This window comes from Chelonia mydas, chromosome 2, assembly GCF_015237465.2.
Source record: "Chelonia mydas isolate rCheMyd1 chromosome 2, rCheMyd1.pri.v2, whole genome shotgun sequence".
In the NCBI taxonomy this organism is placed as follows: domain Eukaryota; kingdom Metazoa; phylum Chordata; order Testudines; family Cheloniidae; genus Chelonia; species Chelonia mydas.
The window spans coordinates 152,651,323-152,674,138 of NC_057850.1; the positions used below are offsets into that span (position 1 = coordinate 152,651,323).

General features: G+C 40.1%; 1 protein-coding gene across 8 annotated transcripts in view; it reads right to left on the reverse strand.

The window, feature by feature from the left end:
- Nucleotides 1-4,399: 4,399 nt before the first annotated feature.
- Nucleotides 4,400-22,816, reverse strand: part of CCDC127 (coiled-coil domain containing 127) — a 28,703-nt gene continuing 10,286 nt past the window's right edge. For all 8 annotated transcript variants that reach the window (XM_037889891.2, XM_043540407.1, XM_037889893.2 and 5 more), the window contains one exon: nt 4,400-10,204. In XM_037889891.2, the coding sequence (XP_037745819.1) occupies nt 9,534-10,204 (671 nt within the window). In that variant the 3' untranslated portion in view covers nt 4,400-9,533. The remainder of the gene's footprint in view (nt 10,205-22,816) is intronic.

Sequence of the window (22,816 nt, forward strand, 5' to 3'; positions counted from 1 at the left end):
TCTGAGACTTGCGGCCATGTTTTGTTTGTTTGTTTTTGCTGTGTAAACATGTCCAAAGAGGTCTTGCAGTGGGTCTCCCCAACCCCCGTACACCTGTAAAACTGCTGCTTAGTCTGTAAGGGGAATTTTCTGTTCCCAGAGCATACTATTCCCATATACAAAGTCCATATACTTAGTCATTGTGCAGGGGGTTGAAAATTTCACTCTAATTGCTTATCTCTTAGAAAATCTCAACTTGGCCAGGGCTATTAATAAAATTCTGCCACAGGCCCTAAAATTAATTTCTAAAGAAATCCATGATTTTGGGAAAGTGTCTGGATTTAAAGTAAATTATGCAAAATCTGATCTGCTAGCTATATATTTGCCAGATACTAAAAAGTCATTCCTCTAGAAAACATTTGAGTACACACGGGCAACAAATTTTATAAAATATTTGAAAGACAAGATGAGTAAGATAGCTTTTATTGGACCAACTTCTATTGGTGAAAAGAGACAAGCTTTTGAGCTTACACAGAGCTCTGCTTCAGTTTGTCTCTTTCACCAATAGAACCAATAAAAGATATTACCTCACCAGCCTTGTCTTTCTAATATCCTGGATGAACATGGCTACAACTACATTGCAAACATAAAATACTTGGGAATTCAAATCTCAAACAACCTAGAAGAGCTCTATCACTTAAATGTCAAACCACTACTTCTGCAAATGAAAAAAGATCTGGAGTGCTTGGTTGGGAAGAATAGCCACTGTTCAAAATGAACATTTTAGCAAAGATACCGTTCTTGTTTCAAAATCTTTCTTTGATCATCCCAGATAAAATCCTAGCAGGATTACAGAGGATGTTGTTAGAATTTATATGGAATAAGAAAAGATCAAGAAAGAGTGAGTGTAGTCCTTTGTGCAGACCCATGAAACAGGGTGGGGATTAGCTGTTTCAAATATTCTATAGTACTGTCAAGCCAGCTACCTCAAAGCACTAATGGATTGCAGGCACACTTACTTAGCCAAGCGCTTCATCTGTATTGAACAAGAAAATTATGACGTGTGTAAACATTGCTAGGCTACCATGGAGTAATAAAAAAAAAGAAAAAAGAAAAATCACACCCTCCAGAAATATATACATATCCTTTAGCAAAGACTATTCTATGGGTTTGGGATAGAACTATAGATAATATACATTCTTTTCTCTTGCTAAGGACATCCATTGCAAATAATCTGAAGCACTTAGAGGAGAGGAAAGTGAACAGGAACAGTCAGCATGGATTCACCAAGGGCAAGTCATGCCTGACTAATCTAATTGCCTTCTATGACAAGATAACTGGCTCTGTGGATGACAGGAAAGCAGTGGACATGCTGTTCCTTGACTTTAGCAAAGCTTTTGACATGGTCTCCCACAGTATTCTTGCCAGTAAGTTAAAGAAGTAGGGGCTGCATGAATGGACGATAAGGTGGATAGAAAGCTGGCTAGATTGTTGGGCTCAACAGGTAGTGATCAATGGCTCTATGTCTAGTTGGCAGCCGGTATCAAGTGGAGTGCCCCAAGGGTTGGTCCTTGGGCCGGTTTTGTTCAAGATCTTCATTAATGATCTGGAGGATGGTGTGGACTGCACCCTCGGCAAGTCTGCAGATGACACTAAACTAGGAGGAGAGGTAGATACACTGGAGGGTAGGGATAGGATACAGAGGGTTCTAGACAAATGAGAGGATTGGGCCAAAAGAAATCTGATGAGGTTCAACAAGGACAAGGGCAGAGTCCTGCACTTAGGATGGAACAATCCCATGCACCGCTACGGACTAAGGACCGAATGGCTAGGCAGCAGTTCTGCAGAAAAGGACCTAGGGTTACAGTGGACGAGAAGCTGAATATGAGTCAACAGTGTGCTGTTGTTGCCAAGAAGGCCAATGGCATTTTGGGATGTATAAGTAGGGGCATTGCCAGCAGATCGAGGGACGTGATCGTTCCCCTCTATTCGACATTGGTGAGGCCTCATCTGGAGTAGTGTGTCCAGTTTTGGGCCCCCCACTACAAGAAGGATGTGGAAATATTGGAAAATGTCCAGTGGAGGGCAACAAAAATGATTAGGGGACTGGAACACATGACTTATGAGGAGAGGCTGAGTGAACTGGGATTGTTTAGTCTACAGAAGAGAAGAACGAGGGGGGATTTGATAGCTGCTTTCAACTACCTGAAAGGGGGTTCCAAAGAGGATGGCTCTAGACTGTTCTCAGTGGTAGCGGATGACAGAACGAGGAGCAATGGTCTCAAGTTGCAGTGGGGGAGGTTTAGGTGGGATATTAGGAAAAACTTTTTCACTAGGAGGGTGGTGAAACACTGGAATGCGTTACCTAGGGAGGTGGTGGAATCTCCTTCCTTAGAAGTTTTTAAGGTCAGGCTTGACAAAGCCCTGGCTAGGATGATTTAGTTGGAGATTGGTCCTGCTTTGAGCAGGGGGTTGGACTAGATGACCTCCTGAGGTCCTTCCAACCCTAATATTCTATGATTCTATGATAATCCAGATCTGACCCCTAATCATGACCCAGAAAGCTTTAAAAATGGAATATATATGGCTGGTCAGCTATTCAGTAAAGATAATTTTCTAACTTATTTAGGGATCAAAGCTAATTTTAACTGGCCTGCTCACCCATGGTACAAGTACTTTCAATTTAGGCATTATGTTTTTCAAATTTCTAGAAAAACTGAAATACAGAAAAAAATACAGAGAGCTAAATGTAACAGAAGCAAATGTGTCTGGTCAATTAGGAAACAAAAATCTATACAACCAATTTATATCAATCTTTACAGGCAACTTTCCTAACCAAAATATGTCCATATATGATACACTGGGAAAAGGACCTGCACAGACACATTACCCCAGAGGAATGAGGAACAATGGAATGATCTGGAAAAGAGGACTAGCAATAGCTGTAGCACAACAACAGAAAATTTCTTAAATTTTCAATGGTGCCTCACACCAGTCAGGTTAAAAAATAGAGAGATTAAATGAGGATAAATGTTGGAGAAATTGTAGCAAAAGAGGAGATTTTATGAATATAAGGTGGACATGTCCAATCATTAGAGTGTATTGGGATGAAATCAGTAATCAAATATCACAAATTGTTCGGTATTTATTACCAAATGATTGTTTAGTAATTCTTCTGGGGTTTTCTAGCAGAAATGGTCACACAAAAAGGAAATGGAGAATTAATCTCTTAGCTGCTGATAGCCTCTCCTTGGAAAATGAAAAATAGTTAATTGTCTGCACAAGGTTACGCATCTGCTCCCCTGATGGTGTACGTACAGTTTACTTCAAGAAAGGTTAACAACATTTTCAAAAGCAGCCACCGACTTTGGATGCCCAACATGCGACACCTTGGACTGATTTTCAGAAGTGCTGAGCAACCACAGATCTGAATGACATCAGTGGGAACTGCAGATGCTCGGCACTTCTCTAAATCAGGCACAAGGTGCCTCAAGCTGGACATCCAGAAACTGAAGAACCTCAAATTATTGGCCACTTTTGAAGATAAGGCTGTGTCAATACTTTGGATTACATGGTCCACTCTATTACACCCTGTGGAGGGGAGCAAAATACACAGGGGCAGGAGGAAGAGAGCAGTGCAGTGCCTTTACTAATGCTTCCTTTTTCCCAGACCCCACCAAAGCCCTACTGCTTCAACTTGGACTCTGTTGCTTTGGAAGCTTGGGTCAAAAAGAGCCATTATGTGTGGCATACTGCCCTTTGGACCAGGAAAAAATCCACCTGGAACTTACTACTGGTGGTGGCAGCCACTGCGTTCCCCAGATCAACTCCCCTCACAAGCTGCATCCTCTAGAACTAGCTGGAGAACAATAATTCCATTCACTACAACTTTCAAGGCTTTAAAATTTGTTTTCATTCCACATTGTAATGAAAACAAACCCTTTCAAACATTTTAGTAGAGTGAAGTTGTGTTGAAAAGGTCAGATTTTCAATTCAGAGGTTTCCCTGTCTCTCTGGAAATGACCAGAGACTTCTCCCTGGATCTCAAAAACCTTCCCATCAAATCAATACATCTCCATGAAACATTTCAGCTTAGACAAAACAGCATTTTTCAACAAAACCCATTTTGCTGAAAATGTTCCAGCCATTTCTAGTATCCTCCTCTGCAAAGCCACTGACTCCTACTCATTGCACGGAAGATGTAACTTCAACTTTGGCAGTTCTAACCTGCAGTTTGGCAGTTCTAACCTGGTTTCACCCTCCTATGGTTTGTGTATCACAGAGACCAATGCCAACTGCAGTCCTCAAGAACACCACCAAACCTGGAAAGGTATTCCCTTAAAAATGACCCATTTGAGATACCTTTCAGGATGCAGCCCTTAATGTACATCAGTGCCCTTCTGATCAAAAGCACATAAACTGTTTTTATTTTCCAAGTCTTTATTTACATTTAATAGATGCATACACAGGTAGGTACCAGACAGGCAGAAGTTTGGGACAGAATTGTACACATTGAGTATATTTTCGGTATACGCATGGGAAACTAACATTTTTCTAATTATAATACAATGCAAAGTTCTGTTGTAGCATTGAGCAGTACTTTTTTTTGTTACCTGTTAGTAGGCTACCTGTGACATAATTATCGTCCTATTTTGATAGGTAAATATGAAGCCAGGAGGTGCACAAATAGATTGTTTTCAGAGACTCAGTGATTCATGAAAGCAAACACTTTGGAAAATCTCCAAGAACAGATAATGTGGAGATGGCACCTGCCAATATTAGATCCCCAAATTTCCTCAGAAACCATGTTTACTGGCTGCCTGTCTTTTTTGGCTATTTGTGTGGGTGATGACTAACCTGTTTGCTGCAGTCCATCCCTTTAATTTTTATTTAATGAGTATATACAGAATCAAAGGTGTGCATGGTAATGTACACAGTAAGTGAAGAAATGTTTCTGACTGTAAACTTATCACAGCTATATATGCTGCAGGGGAAGACAGCACCCGACAAAGAGGATTGCGGAAGGAATTTAAACCCAAACAATATACTTTCCATTTAACTCTGAAAAGAACCCCCCCCCCCTCCGTTATTTAATACATTTCCATTAATATTTAAGAAACAGACACTTTTAAGCTTGAACTACCTGACAATGTGGCTAATTGTCTTACTTACAGATAACTAACCTATCACAAATAATGATTCATATTTTAAGCAAGCAACCATGTATGACAAGATGTATGTTTACACTGGCTCTCCATATACCTCAGTCTATCGTACTGACTGCACACTCAGTGACATCGTCTTTCAGCACATGATGGATGCATTCTGGTCTCTGAACTCTTTGGGCCAAATTCTGCTCCAAGTTACATGGGCACTTCCTCTAGAAATCAGCGGAGTGTTCTGTATCGTATATTGTAAAATATTAGCCCACCTCGCACTCACAGGCACTTTGTTTCAATCTACCTACACTGTTCCAGAAACTATGACAGGGATACAGAAGGATTAGGCTAATGTTGATAGTAACTTCACCTCTAAATCCTCTAAATATCCCCAAACATAAAACTTTATTAAGCTCCTCCCTTAGATTCATTTCCAATATTTCACAGTAATAGCTCCTTCCTATAACGTTTTATGGATGAGCGTAGGCTGTGTGTCAAGACATGACTTACAAAGGAACACTCAATGCATCTTTATCAATGAAGCTGCAATCAGCATCTCTATGATGTATGCAATCAACATACACATATTAGCTTATTCTCACAGTTTCTCTTTGTTTAGCTATTGTTATGTAATTGTCAGAATACTGAGGAAGTGATGGAGTGGTGCTGGAGCTACGGACAGCTGGAAGCCTAGAGCCGAAGGCTCAGAGGATCTGGTCACTCTAGATTAGGTTGCATGAGAGAGGAAAGGCGTTAGGAGGCATTGTGGGGCAGGCAAAGAAGGGACGGGGCAAGATACAAAAGAGGGCAGCAAGAAGACAGAGGAACTGGTATATTGGGCGGAGTGTGACTAGGCTGAAAGGCTGTGGGCACTTTGTATGGGATGGGACATGGTGAGAGCCAAGGAACAGAGTATTTGACAGCCCTCTCCGCCACCTCAAAGAGGCTTGTCAGTTTCCAATTAGACTATTTTGGCTCACTGAGTCTGACCTTAACTAGGCTCACAGAGGTAATGCGGGCCCCCAAGGAGCCTCTGAACACTGAGGGTGGGTTGGGGTGATATGGGGATCCATAGGAAGGAGTCAGGAGTATTGGAGATTGCATGAAGGGAGCTGGGGTGTGTGGGATGTTTGAGGAAGCATGGTAGAAGGCAAGTGGACTTATGTAACAAATACACTAACTGACTGGCTGAAGTGTTTTTCTCATGCCAGCTAATGTCATCTATTGGCAGGGATAAAATTGGCGGGGATCAATTTTGTGATGATTATTTGTTGCTTCTCTTTTTGTTAAAAGAAAAAAATTCCAAAGGGTTTTCAAAGTATCCTGTGCATGAGAGTTCAGACCAAACTATACAAGTGTCAATTTGGAGTATAAAAGCCTGTCCTATATCAAGAGATCAACCCCTCCACTGCCCCGCAAACAAACAAACAACCCCATGAAACAGTGCAGCAAAATGTTGATTTTTTTTTAACTGTTAATTGAAAACTGTAGTACGACATAGTATGAAATGTTCTGAAAAAGATCTTCTTATACCCTACATTATATTGCAAATCAATTACCTCCTCAGATCAAAATTTGAAGCGCCAGGGACAAAATAAAGCTTACAGTGGAACGTCCAGCACAACCTTATCTATTGCGAGAGAGAGAGTTACAAAAGTGCCTAAGAAATTTAGGAGCACAAGTCCCACTGAAAGTCAGTGGGACTTGTGCTCCTAAATCTATTATGTGCTTTTGGACTTCGCCTTTGAGTCACTGTCATGCCTTCATTAACTAGCCTAATGTTAAACAAAATGTAACTTTGAAGAATCTTGTATTGACAAAAAAAGCTCTACTTTACTAACTGGCATTTTGATACATTGATTACATCACAACATTGTATTAGGAATAAATTAAACAATGCCACAATTTAAATACTAATATAAACTCAAAAAGGATTTGCCCTCTCAGCTCTATGTCCTCTTTGTAAATGGTTTTGAGTTGCTATCAGTGATAAAACTATAGAAAAATGTAAACCAAGATGACAAACATTTTTGGCCTTTTTCACAGAGGTAAAAGAAATTTACAAAGCTTTAGTGTGTGTATTGGGTATATATTTCTCATTTTTATCAAAAAAGGGTTATTTTTAACTTTAAGAGGAGAGGTACCTACAATTAATAAAAGGGTTACTGACAGGATAAAAATATTGAAAACTGATATCCTTACTTAAGTTACAAATAACATCTTATTAAAACACAAAGAATTTTTTTTTAAAATGACACTTCACTCTTTAACTTAATTTTAAACTCCTCAGGGTGTGGACTGTCTTCATTCTTTATGTACACCAAGCCAAACCAATGGCAGTCTATCAAAATAGAAATGGATGCTCATTTTTTATCTTTGTATTTATCTCAGATTTGACAAAAAAGACCTGGGCCCTGTCCTACATGGAGATCTACTAGAGTGTATCCCTCAGCCTGTGCTCTGTGTGGACGCAAGGGTCTGGGATAGTGGGTCCTGATATAGGATTGAGGCAGGACCAAATCACTTCCACTCTGGATTTTAGTAGTTTAACTTTCAGGTTCTTATGAAGTAGCACAATGCTGTTAATCCATAGGAGAAAATCAAATCAAATTAAAACAAAAATGAAAAACCCACTGCCTGAGTACCTCAGGGGAAGTACAAAGGAAACCCTGGTATAGTGCATTAGCCTTTTGTATTTGCTCTATCCCTTGGGAGGCAGCCAGCAATTATAGTGGTGTGCACAGTTATAAGAACACAGACAGAACCACTGGCATTTGGAAAATATCCATGGATATGCTTCTGTTGGTCTTAGTTTCTGTAAATGACAGTTGTTACAAAACCTTTATTTTGGGTCAGATTTAGCCCAAGTTTCTCACTTTAGCATATTTCTTTTTCTACCTAATGTTAGACATTATGCTATAATGTATTTAGTCCTAGAGATCAGTAAAATTAATTCTGAAATAATCAGTTATTGCTCATCTTGCTGCAATGTAAACAATATTTAATAGAAATTGACAATGATATAAACACATCTACAAAATCAATGTAAATACAGTTACTTTACTTATCAGTTACTGTATATCCATTTTCCTTTTGCTCTTTTTTATGTAAGTGATTAATGTTTTCTCCCTTTGCAGAAGGGAACAAACATTTCAAGAGGCACTTTAAACAGGACAGACTTGAAAAATGAAAGCCTTTATATTTTATTTTCTGCACTCCTCTGCTGTTATTTTTATTTGTCTGTGAATACATAATTTCTTCTGTTTAATTCTAGTTAGGTCAGAATCCTGGGCTGATTACCCCATGACTGAAATACCCAGATGAGGGAAGTTGAGGAGGAAAATTCCATGAGAATTTCTTTTGCTCAGTTACTTCCCCAAAATCAATCCAAGTGATGGTTTTACTCCCTGCCCAACTCCTCACTGTGCATGAGCCAAGGTAATATAATCCCACACCTGATCTGGGGGGACTACTTGTAAGGATAAGAGAATTGTTTAGTCTCTACATCCAGTCAATCCTTGAAATCTCTGCTGTGTGTGATGATGGCTTTTATGATGTGGATATCTGTCTACTAGAGACGGGCTTAAAATAATCAACCCGTTAGAGATCAATCAGTCAAAGCAATAGGGCCTTCAGCAATACCAAGGTGGGCAAAGTCCAATCTCGTAACCTAGACCTCAAAGGAAAAATAAGTGATTAAATGTTTTACTTTTCCATTGTATGAATTCCCCTGACGTGGCAACTTTTAGATTACAACTCTCATGTAATCCTGATTTAAGACCAATCACGCCCTCATTTTTATTAACTTCAGTAAGCAGCAGATCAAAGTCCTTGTTTTTATTTTCATTCTGTATTATTTTAAATAGCATCCTGTCTTTGTATTTCAAGCAAATATTTTTTTGTATAACGTAATGTAAAGTGACATATGCACATCAAGCTTGGAAGACCATGCAAATCTAATTTGAAAACATGATTCCACACTTTTTTCATTGGTACAGAGAAAGCATCTCACATCTAAATAATATAACAAGAAATCTCACTGTTACAGTCACTTCCGAGTACTTTCCTGAGAGTTTTGTTGCACTGCCATGCAGGAAATCAGGAGTTGGGAGCACTCTCTGCTAACCTGGCCGTGAACACAAAGTGTATCTTTCAGTTGACACAGTCTCAAGGTAAACTGCACTGCCTAGTGAGCATTTGTTGTTGGCCCATCAATGGAAAGGCACCAATAGTGGAGACACCTTCATGGATGGGGAGTACTGCAAATGTGGCTGCAATGACGAGGGGGGAAAATATATGAATGTACTACAGGAAATTAGCATCTTTAGAATACCAGTGAGTCATCATATATTACATGTGCCATAGTACATGAAATGCCACTACTTTCCCCGCACATCATTTTTCCAACAGGGCCTTCTCTACCCTCTTGAACTTTTTTAATTCAACAGTTAGTTCCCAATATCTGAGATAAAGCCACATTAGTCTTCCATTTTGACGCTTGTTTGTGTTCAGCACATTACCACAATATGTATCATACTTAAAAATATCTTTTAAACCGTTTTCCATTTCTATATCCACAGCAACAGGATCAGTTGCAGCTCTAACTAGCAAATTTTTCTCTATTTCTAGTCGCTGGTTTCTGGGCAGCACAAAACTGCAGTAGATATCTTGTCTTTCTAAAAGTGCTTCTTCAAATTCTTTTATTACAATATTAGCTCTCTTTTGCCATTGTGCTTCTTTTGCAAGACAACTCTGGTACAAGGCACCTGCTGCCCCTGAGCGCCGCAGAACCTGCTTTTCTTGCTCCAACTTTTCATGTTCCTGTTCTAGAACTCTTCTTTCTTCTACTAATTTGCGACTCTGGGAGATTAGGGCTTCACGATAACTCAGGGTTCTGTTGTGTTCCTTTTCAAGCTCCAACTCCAAGTGAGCAACTGTGCGGCGATTTTCTGTGATTATGTCACGATATTTTGATTCAAGATCTCTTTGTACAGATGTTAGTCTTCTGTAATATTCTTTTTTTTCTTTTTCTATCTCTTTCTGAGACTCTCTGGACCAGATCCAACCTGTCATACATAAAACAAATTCCATATGTAAACAAAATATGTACAGTATTGATAATCAAAATTATTGAAGTACTTCACAAAGAAGTTCTGTTGCTACTTTTAGTAGTAACTTTATTTTTTTCTCCCCAAAGACACAAAGGGTGAAATTCACTTCAGTTCAGATGTCCCACAAAACTGAGAAGTTGTATGGTCTATGTTATAGAGGAGATCAGACTTGATTATCAGAATGTTCTCTTCTGGCCTTAAAATCTATACATCTACATTTCTAAAACATAAGAATGGCCATACTGGGTCAGGCCAATGGTCCATCTTGCCCAGTTTTCTGACAGTGGCTGGTGCCAGATGTTTCAGGGGGAATGAACAGAACAGAGCAATTTGTCGAGTGATCCATCCCCTGTTGCCCAATCCCATCTTCTGACAGTCAAAGGTTTAGGTACACTGAGACCATGGGATTGTGTCCCTGACCATCTTGGGCAATAGTTATTGATGGATCTTTCCTCCAAGAATTTTTCTAATTCTTTTTTGAACCCAGCCACACCTTCACAACATCCCCTGGCCACAAGTTCCGGAGGTGGAGTGTGAGTTGTGTGAAGAAGTACTTCCTTATGTTTATTTTAAACCTGCCTCCTATTAATTTCATTGGGTGACTCTGGTTCTTGTATTATGTGAACGGATAAATAACATTTCCTTATTCACTTTTTCCACACCATTCATGATTTTATAGACCTCGATCATATCCCCGAGTCATCTCTTTTTTAAACTGAACAATCCCAGTCTTTTCAATCTCTCCTCACATGGAAGTTGTTCCATACGCATCACTTTTGTTGTCCTTCTCTGTGCTTTTCCTAATTCTAATATCTCTTTTTTGAGATTGGGCAACCAGAACCGCAAGCAGTATTCAACGTGTGGGTGTACCATGGATTTATATAGTGGCATTATGATTTTTACAGTCTCATTATCTATCCATTGCCTAATGGTTCCTAACATTGCTAGCTTTTTTTCCACTGCTGCTGCACCCGGAGCAGGCGTTTTCAGGGAACTATCTACAATGACCCCAAGATCTTTCTTGAGTGGTAGCAGCTAATTTACATCCCCATCATTTTGTCTGTATAGCTGGGATTATGTTGTCCAATGTGCAGTACTTCACATTTATCAACACTGAATTTCATCTACCATTTTGATACCCAGTCATCCAGTTTTGTGAGATCCCTTTGCAACTCTTTGCAGTCAGCTTTGGACTTAACTATCTTGAGTAATTTTGTATCGTCTGCAAGTTTAGCCTGCAAGTTTTATCTGGAAAAAGGGGTAAACAGTGAGATGGCTAAACTTGCAGACGATACAAAATTACTCAAATTAGTTAAGTCCAAAGCTGACTGCAAAGATTTGCAAAGGGATCTCACAAAACTGGATGACTGGGCATCAAATTTTCCAGATCATTTATGAATACGTTGAACAGAACTGGTCCCAATACAAATCCTTGGAAGACCTCACTATTTACCTTTTTCCATTGTGAAAACTGATCATTTATTCCTACTCTTTCTTTCCTATCTTTTAGACAGTTACAGATCCATAAGAGGACCTTCCCTCTTATCCCAAGACTGCTTTACTTTGCTTAAGAGCTTTTGGTGTGGGACCTTGTCAAAGGCTTTCTGAAAGTCCATGTACACTATATCAACTGGATCACCCTTGTTTACATGCTTGTTGACACCCTCAAATAGATTGATGAGGTCTGATTGCCATGTTGATTCTTCCCCAACATATTGTATTCATCTATGTGTCTGACAATTCTGTTCTTTACTATAGTTTCAACCAATTTGCCTGATACTGAAGTTAGGCTTACCAGCCTGTAATTGCCAAGATCACCTCTGGAGGCTTTTTTTTTTTTTTTTTGAAAAATTAGCCTTACATTAGCTATCCTCCAGTCCTCTGGTACAGAGTCTGATTTAAGTGATGGGTTACATACCACAGTCAGTTCTGCAATTTCATATTTGAGTTCCTTCATAACTCTTGGATGAATACCATCTGGTCCTGGTGACTTCGTATTGTTTAATTTATCAGTTTGTTCCAAAACCTCCTCTGATATCTTAATCTGAGACAGTTCCTCAGATTTGTCACCTAAAACATATATGCTTCTCAGCGTACGTGGGGGAAGGAAGTGATGTTGAGGAAGCAGTTTAGGGTTTATAGAAAAGCTGTTCTGTGGCCCCTACCTTCAGGGCCTAAGGTTGGAGTTTTGTGAGTAAAAAAAAACTTTCTTTTCCTCTCAGTGTGAGGTACCAGTTTGGGTCTTGGTGGTTACAGACCTTCTCTCTCTCTCTGACTCTGGAGATGGGGGCAGGATGAGACACATATCATTACAGCAGTAGTCCTGAGTTCTGTCAAGGCATGATGGTAAACAGGAGAAGTGTATAAACAATACCATTTCCACAGGACAGCTGAGAGCCCTGGAAAGAGGCTGTTCTGATAGTCATTCCTGGAAGAGGCAAGTACAGCCACTTTCTTTTATTTTTATGATCCTTTTCTTTGCAATGAATTTGAGGCAGAACAGAGGAATGTCTGAATCAATATATGAGGCTGTGAGTATGTACTCCTGCTTTTATGGTCACACTGAAATAGACTCAAAGGCAAAATAACTTTCTGTTCACATTTTGAGGACGTGCCTTTTTATTGTTCGGCCTGAGACAATCATGCTATGCTGAAAATTTATAGTTCTCCCCTCAGAAAGTTCATGGGTCAACTGTTCTTCAGTATTAGAATTCTGATAATCAGAAGTATTAAGTATTATCTCAGATATCAGAGATCAAACATAATTCCACTAGACTGATTAACCCATAAAAAATAGCACAAGGTCCAATATTCCAAGGGGTCCACATACAGAAGTCCCATTGATTTTGATGGGAGCTACTTGCACAGCACAATTAGGAACACAGGAGTTACCATACGGGATCAGACCCGAAGCCCACCTCATCCTGTATCTTGTCTCCAACACTGTCCAGCACCAGAAGTTTCAGAGGAAGGTGTAAGAACCCCACAAGGAAAACATATGGAATAATCTTCTCCCAACATTAGGTATCATCCTGTTCTCTAAAAGATTTGTTAGCATGATTTATAACACTGGATATTCTTTATGTCCATGTAAATGTCCAATTCCTTTTTGAATCTTGTTAAATTCTTGATCATACTGACTTCCTGTGACAATGAGTTCCACCTTTTAATTACCAATGTATGTGGAAGATTTCTTTTTAAGATTGAATTTGCCACCTTTTAATTTAATGTCTTCTTGTTCTTGAGTTATGAGACAGGGAGAACAGAACTTCTTGATCTATGCCATTCATTACTTGACATATTTTTATCATATCACCTGTTATTCACCCCCTTTTTAATCCCAATCTTTTCAATCTCTCTTCCTAGGAGCTTTTCCATGCCATTAATCATTCTCATTGCCCTTCCTTGAACTATATCTAATTTTGCAATAATCTTTTTGAGATGGAGTACTGCACACAATATTCTAGGTGAAGCCACATCAATGATTTGTATAATGACATTATAATATTCTGCATATTATTCACCATCCCATTTCTTATGTGTCCTAAGATCTTGTTTACTTTTTTGACCACAGTTATGCACTGAACAGAGGTCTTAATTGACCTGCTTACAGAGACACCAAAGTCCTTTTCCGGAGCTAATACAGTTAATTTTGAAGCCTTTAAGGGGTATGAGTAATCTAAATTTTTCTCCCCAGTGTTCATTACTCGGCATATAGTGACACTGAACTTCATCTGCTATTATGATGTCCATTCACCTTTCTTGCTTAGGTTTCTCTGAAGTTCTTCACAGTTCTTTTTGGTCCCCACTAACTTAAATAACTTTGTCATCTGAAAATTTTTCTACCTCACTAACTCATGCTCCTTTCCAGATCATAATAAATATGTTTAACCACCTGGGACCTAGTATGGAACCTGGAGGCACCCCGCTACTCACCTTTTGCCATGATGAAAATTAGCCACTTAATCCTGCTCTTTGCTTTTTGCCTGCTAGCCAGTATTTGATCCATGACAACATTATGCCTGCCTCTCACATTACTACTACTCAACCTCTTTAACAGCCTCTTGTGAGGCACCTTGTCAAAGCTCTTTTTGGAAGTCTAGATAAATCTCAACTGGTTTTCCTTTACCTACTACATTACTGACACCTTCAAATAATTCCAAGAATTTTGTGAGACATGATTTTCCTTGGCAGAAACCATGCTGGTTAGGCCATATCATATCATGATCTTCCAGGTATTGTGTTTTATTTAATTTTTAAGTCTCACTGATCTCTGACAGACTGACAATATCCTGTAATATGGATTATGGATTTGTAATATGGTGAACAAACCTATGGAATTAAGATGAAGTTAAATTTAATCAAACTTTACTGAATTAAATTAAACATCTTTGGAGTTCATTGTATTAAAAATGCAATTCTTTTTGTTCTAGTGTGAGAATGTATGGAACTTCTTTAGCAAGAAGACAAGATTAATGCAATTTCTGGATGGCATTAGGAACTTCTAAGGGCCTTCTGGAACAATGTGTGTGAAGTGGATTCCCAGGCAGTACCTTGGAGTGAGGGGAATGCAAATTCTCTCCTCTAGAAGCCAACTTTTTGAAGATATGCAGGAGAAGATAGACTCAATGCATACTAATTACCAGTTTCTGGAAACTCCAGATCAAAGTGCCCTGAATTGAATAAGGGTGGACTAAACTTGTCATGAGCATGCCTGTTCTAAACTGAAGCTGTGATGAATTTATAACCACAAGGAATCCCCTGGAGTTGGGGCTTGGAGGACTGCACCTGCCAGAATCCATGTTAGGACTGGGGTGGACTCTGGTAAGCCTACTAGCATTTGTGTATATTCTTTTGTTTTTAATATGTTTTCCCTGTAATATTTTTTTACCTTAAGAATAAAGTCAGCTTGCACAGGAAGTGTTATGTGGTACCTTATAACTATAGCAATTACACCCCTTAATCGTCTTTGAAGAGAGAAGGCAGGTGTGTTTAAGCAGACTGTTTTTGCTGGGACTAACCGAGTGAAAGCAGGGAACTGTTACGAAGGGAGTGAGACATGGGTCTCAGCCCAAAAAGACAATGGCTAAGGAGCTGAAAGCATGACAGTGGGTGCCCTTGCTGGACCACTGAGGAGAAATACAGGTGCAGTTGCACTCAATTGTGACAATCTCTAATTCCCCATATCATCACTTAGAGCCTTTTTAAAAAAAATACAGGTACTTTTACTGCCCTCCAATCCTTTGAAACTGTGTGTGTTTTTAATTAGTTTGTATATTTTTGCTAGCAGATCAGCCACTTCATGCTTCAGATCCTTCTGAAGTCATGGATGGATACCATCTCAGCCTGATGATTTATTGTTTTTAAAATTATTAATTTGTTCCAGCATCTTTTTTTCTGACACATGCAGGATTGGAGTCAGAATCAATATGCTGGACAAATTGTACAAATGTGTAAATAGAGAATTAGTTTTTATTAATTATGATCTGAGATTTAAAAAACTAAACTTCAGTCAATACCTGTCTATTAATTTGCAATCAGGTCAGTTAAGTCATCTGAGTAACTTTGTCTATAGGTGGAGTTTTCTCACTATGGAATTATGTATATTTATTGCCTTGAAGGTACAAGAAGCCCTTGAAATGAAGATTTTTGGAAAGCTTTCAATTCTTACATTGAGCACTGCTCAATTTGCTAGCTATATACCACTTTTTTCCCCCTCAACTGTTCAGTTGAACCATAGGATCTTTATCTAAAGTAAAGTAGGTAGGAATGATAAGAAGAGTATGAAAAATGCCCCCTAGTCAAGAGGATGTTACAAAGAATAGTCCTGTAAAACGGTTCAGGTATCAGCCAGCTCAATGCAATGGTCCCTGAACTAAGTAACCATTACTATATAGTACTATAAATATACATTTCTTTTTACAGAAAAAAAAGTTTCCATTCATGGAAACTGCACAGAAATAGAGACAAAAACAGACAGACAAAAGGAAAAGGGAGAAACAAGATGTAAAATAAATAGTATGAGTCATATTATGGGAGGGTGGTAAAGCAATAGTTACAGTTGAGTCAGATATTTGTGTTTAACAGAGGAGAGAAAGGAAGTATCTTCTACATTATTTTAGAAAAAAAATCACAGAAGAGAAGGAATGAAGGCTCTGAATTTTCTGACATCTGAATTTGTTTAAAATAGGTATACTCATTACCAAGTGTGTCATCTTTTTTTTTTTTTTTTTTTTTGCAGAACCATTTTACAATGAATACATGGGCACTTTCAATATAAAACTTCTAAGGTATCTAACTGAATTTCTATAGTTTACACAAATATTGATTTTAGATTTTTTGCTTTTGTAATTTGGGTGATTTTTTTTCTCATAACTGATTTGAGCTAATCCAGTTTCAATGTGCTGCATTAACTCTGATAACATAATTTGCTAGACAGTGAGCTGTATTTACACAATAGCACATTAAAAAAATTCTAATGGGCCATTTTACAGCTTTGTTGTCAGCGATTTCAGAATCACCAGTTTGAAATCACAGTGATAAATGATGATAAATTCTTTGATAGGCAGGATCCTATATTTTTTTCCGTAACAGCAGATGTGCAGGTTGCAACAGGTGCATTCAGAGTGAACACTTCTCCATAGTTGAACATTCACTGCAGCCATCACTATACTGTCATTCTTTATAAAACACGGTATTATTTGTTTTTTATTTCTCATCTTTAATGTATGCAGGGTTTTTTTTAGGGAAATTCATGCAAAAGTCAATCTTTGTTTAACTCCAACATTCATAGAAGATGGACACACTTGTTAAAATTCTTTTTTTTTCCTAAGAAATGTTTAGCTTTCATACTTTTAACATGTCGTCCTTGTATGTATGCTAGCCTTAAGGCTGTATGATAGTTTACCACAGGGGACTGTAACAGGGTAGCTGGCCCATTCAATTAAACTACTCTCAGTTCTGTTCCAGTCCAGGTGCTCTCAGTCATGCCAAATGAGAAGGCAGGGCAGCACCTAGGGGGCTATAATAGGCCTGGTGAGAAAGCAATCTACTGAGTCAGAGAAGACTGGTTCAGTCAGGAAGAGCAGGCGATGAAAACTGTCAGAGAGAGAGAGAGAGAGAGAGAGAAGGTGGTTCCTGGGAGAGGGCTGAAAGCAGTAGAGCACCAAGAGCAGTCTGCTGGTTGGTGTTCCCAATCTAGAGAGCCAGGGCCAGAGGGCTGGAGAGCAGGAGCAGAGGGAGAGACCTGCTGGCTCTAAGCTGGAGAGCTGGAACCAAGGGCCAGAGAGGCCTCAGTCAAGGGACAACAGCACATGGGCTTACTTGCTGATGTCTTCCTGCTGGACAGCTGACCCTCAGAGGAACCATGAGAGGGCCAGGGGGAGCGAGGGATGCTTCCCTAGCAAGGATGCTCCCAGCAGAGAGGCTGTAGGAGTTCCTGTGCAAAGAGCAGGGTTGTCCCCAGAAGGAAGGGCTGGGATGGCTGCCCCAGCAGTGGGACAGAGAAGAACTTAGCTTCTAGGTATGCTGAGAACAAAGTTGGGTTTTACAGTGTGTGTGTGTGTGTCAGAGAGAGAGAGATAGATGATGTTTTTAGAGAGAGAGAGAGAGTGTGTGTGTGTAAGTAAGAGAGAGAGATGATGTTTTGGGAATACTGATTATGGACTAATTGTACTATGTTTTGGTTACTAAACTATATTGATGGACTAGAAGATAATCTTGTATGGAGTTACTGAGGACTCAGGAAACTGAGGTGAGGGGCCACAAGGGGGTGCCTGCGAGGAGGCCACTCGTTTACAGACATGTTCAATTGTTTTGTTTTCTTTCAAAATATCCAACCAAAAACCTCTCTTAAGAGGACATATACTTTTTAGATGTGTCCTCCTCCTATGTATGTATATATGGAGTTAAAGCTCTATGGTAATTTGATGCCTTGGACATTAAGTCATATCAACTCTTACTTATTATCCTTCTTCCAGAACACATTGTTACATTTGTGTATGCAGAGAAACAGAAGTGTTTGTTGACCATAACTGTGTATTTGCTAGCTTTTCAGTAGTTGAGGAAAATGTTAGAATAGAATACAGCACCCTTAAATAAACAAATTTTGTTTGTGTTTATGCGAAAGTGTAATAAGTGATTTAGAAGTTCTAGTACTTTTAAAGAGGGACTGGACTAGGGTAAGCCGGGAATAGACAAAAAACTGCAAATATATGGTGGAAAACAAGACAAAATTTGAAGTAGAAGTGAGAGATCCAGAAAGGTCAGGTAGGTTAGTGATGGATCACCATGTGATTGGAAAATGTAAAGATGAAATCCCTCCTCCTTTGTGACTACCAATTTCATTCTCAGAATTCTGCATTTTATTAACTGATTTAGAAGGGAAGTGGCCAGTAACTTGAATATGGAAATTTTCAAAGCAGTGGAATAGTATAGATTCGTATACCAGAGTAAGTAATGACAGGTTTCAGACTAACAGCCGTGTTAGTCTGTATTCGCAAAAAGAAAAGGAGTACTTGTGGCACCTTAGAGACTAACCAATTTATTTGAGCGTAAGCTTTCGTGAGCTACAGCTCACTTCATCGGATGCATCCGATGAAGTGAGCTGTAGCTCACTAAAGCTTATGCTCAAATAAATTGGTTAGTCTCTAAGGTGCCATAAGTACTCCTTTTCTTTTAGAGTAAGTAATATGGCTAGTCTTAAAAAGATGATGTTTTGGGTCAATGAATGATATAAAAGGGATCCATAAAAATATTGTCTGTTTCGGGAAGTGTAAGGAGATAGCTTTTTTTCAGGTTCAGCAATTATTGTCATGCTACACTCTTATAGCTTAAAATAAGGTTAAGTTACACATACTCAAAGTTTGTTTAAAACAAAAGAAAGATTTATATCACATTATTCCAGGGGTTCCCAAAGTTGGTTCACGGCTTGTTCAGGGTAAGCCTCTGGCGGGCCACAAGACACTTTGTTTACCTGAGTGTCCGCAGGTACGGTCGCTCGCAGCTCTCAGTGGCCGCGGTTCACCGATCCTGGCCAATGGGAACTGCAGGAAGCGGTGGCCCGGCCTGCACCGCTTCCCACAGCTCCCATTGGCCGGGAATGGCAAACCGCGGCCACTGGGAGCTGTGAGTGGCCGTACCTGTGGATGCTCAGGTAAACAAAGCCTCTCGTGGGGCTTACCCTGAACAAGCCGTGAACCAAGTTTGGGAACCCCTGCACTATTCTAACTGATGATCATTGTTGGGCAGAGGTCCAGAATAAACAGTTTAGAAATTTCTCTACCTGCCTTTTCAGAGATTATTTATTAAAGGTGACTTGAAAAGGTGACTTCCCTTTCTTAAGGGAATTTGCCCTGTTTTGCTTCCTTCTGATGCATTAAAAAATGTAAGGTTTTTTTCCTTTAGAAACTAAAGACAGCTTTAACTTTTTTTTAACCTTAGAAATATCAGAAGCATCAAGTCTTATTAGCCCTGGAGAATCTCAAGGAAGTACCAAGGATATTTATTCTAAGTTTTAACACCTTAAGGGTTAATGTACTGAATGTTAACAAAGTTTTCCTTTATTCATGCTATTAGTTACTGCAGTTAAGATGGTGTTAAAAACAAAAGTTTTTAAAAAGTCTGAGTCACTTTCACTTGCTAAATTTTCACTATCACCATTTCACTAGTTTTCTAGTCTTCACAAGAGGGGCTTCCAGCCTAGACAGGCCTTGAATTTCTAACATTAACAATTTGCTTGGGGTGGCAGGGAACTTCAGCCCTTCTTCATACATCAAAAGACAGAAAAGGCACAAGTCCAATTTTTTAGCTTTTTGCAGGCTACCTTTAAGTTCCATTTTCAAAGAGGGTTCATCTGGACAAATTCCTTCCCTGCCAACTGGGCTGCATACAGTATTCTCGGTGGGCTAGCTACAGAGCATTGTCTCCCTTCTTCAGTGAGTTATCTGAAACAGTACAACTCGCTATTGAAAGTAATATAACATATCTTTAGAGCCAGTCCATGGACATACTAGCTCCACCTTTTGTGGGTTCCCCCCCAGCTTGTTGGCACCTTGCTAATGTGTCACATGCTGCTCCATCAACATGGTGCACTTGCAGAATGGAGCTTACTAAAATATTGGTTAAATTCCACTTGCAACCCTGACTGCCAAGGAACTGAGAGGAAAAATTGCCTTAATACTCTGCCTGTAACTTTCCACAACAGGATCTCAAATCACAATACAAATATTGAAGAACTTGAGCATCACACAATCTCTGTGATGTAGTATTATCTTAGATATAAGAGGATGGATTAGATGATCCAGGAAGAGCTTTCTAGAAATAGGCTCTAAGTCTGATAGCTGCACACTCCAGTTTCAGGCTCATATTACTTTAATATCCAGGATTTATTTTTTTAAATCCTTTCTTTACATACACCTAGAATCCATAGTATATAAATAGCACACATTTTGAAAACTCTGGTACCATTATATATATATATATATATATACACACCATATACCATTATAGTCTCTACAACACTCATTAAAGCACAGTATCCTCAACAGTAAGATCATCATTAACAGACACTTTGGGTCACAGGAAACATTTCTATAATGTGTGTACCTATGATAGATTACCTTTGAGGGAATATAAGAGTATTTTGAGCTATTTATTGTCCTTACTCTGATCAATTTACAGAGCCAAAAAGAAAGCAGTTATTTTTAAGCATGTAGGGAATAATCCTGCATTCCTTAAGCACTCAAAACCACCACTCAGTCAAGCAATACAGTACTCAAAGAACGCAGGGTCTGTCCCCAAATGTGAATTACTGTACAGGGCTGCTTAGAACTCTTATACAGCAAGAGACTGAAGTTTTCCACAAACAGAGCAATTTATTAGATAATTTTTCACATTGTTGTTCTATGCATTCTGAAAACATCCAAGATAAGTGCTATTCACCACAGGTAAATAAGTTTTACAGTCAAACTGCTTGGGCAGGGTATAGCATTGTGTATGTGTCTAACACAATGAGGCTCCCCATCTCTGATTTGGGTTTCTCGGCACTATCACATTCGACTCAAATATTCTGAAGCACAAGATAAAAATGTTGTAACATGGCTCCCCTACACATCAGCCACTTCACCAATATCTCAAGCCTCCTCACTCAGCTCTTATACAGACAGCTCCACACCATCTTATGCATGGAACATCCTTCCTGAACTGATCCTTAGGGGTTACTAAGCTGTCCTACTTCAAATCCTTCCTCAAGGCTCACCTCTGCGGCAATGCCTAGACGAAAACTGCTAGTTAACAATAGCTAGGTTACGGGACAACTGGTAATAGACTTTAAAGAATACAAATGTATATACACAGTATTTATAAATAACAATTTTAATTATATTCCTCTTTTCCTACCATTCATGTCACTTCTAGCCCATATCCAATGGCTTAAGGCAGTGGTCCTCAAACTATGGGGCAGGCTTCTAAAGAGGCGTGAGCTGTATGCCTTTTTTCTTTTTTTTTTTTTTGGAAGAGCTCTGGCTGTCAGACACAGGTGCCTGGGCTTGTGCATGCCCAGGAGGCAGGGATAAAGGGAGCTTTGCCACCTGGGCTTGGGCTCTCCTCCCTCCCCACCCCCTTACTGCCAGGCAGCCCAAGTTCGGAATCTCCTTCTTCCATCCAATTCCTCAACTGGAGGCGGTGAGGCTCTGGCCGTCAGCCCCAGAGTGGAAGCAGCAGTAACTCAGAGCGCATTCTGCGCCAAAAAATTAAAAATTCTGCACACAATATTTTAAAATTCTGCAAATTATATTTGTCAAATAAATGCGGAGGCATGGCATTGGGGAGCACGGGCCATTGGCTGCGCAGAGATGGGAGATCACTTTGCAGCTCCCCCTGGGAAACCGACTCTCAGCACTGAGGCTGCACCCAATCCTGATACAGTGCAAGTTCAGGGCCTGCCCCCAGAAACACCCCAGGGCCCTCCCCCTCTGCTCCAAGTGCACAGGTGGGGGCAGGCAGGCTCAGCAAGGCAGGATCCAAGTGTGGGGGGTTGCAGATGTGGGTTGAGAGGGTTCTCGGTGGGACAATCTGGGTGCGGACGGCTCAGTGGGGGATCCGGGTGCGGGGGGGGATCTGGATGCACAGAGGCTTGTTGGAGGGTTCTGGATGCAACGGTAATGGGACTCTGCAGCGGGGTCCAGGTGAAGGTGGTTGGGGCTCAGCAGGGGGATCTGGGTGTGGGGGAGATAGAGATCGAAAGGGGGGGGTCTGGGTGTGGGGGGGTCCAGATGGTGGGGGAGTGGGGCTCAGTGGGGTGGGGATCCAGGTGTAGCCGGTTGGGGCTCAGTAGGGTGGGAATCCAGGTGTGGGTGGCTCACTGGGGTGGTCCAGGTGTAGAGGAAAGGGGCTTGTTGGGGGGGTTCTGGGTGTGGGGTAGGGTGAGGGTCTGGGTATGAGGGGTTCTGGATACATGGGGGTTGGGCGGATGGGGGAGCAGCTCCCTGTATAGGAATCCCTCCCCTGCAGTTGCGGAGCGATGGGTGCAGGAAGTGCTTGTGGGGGGGTTTTGCACAGCTTCCTACA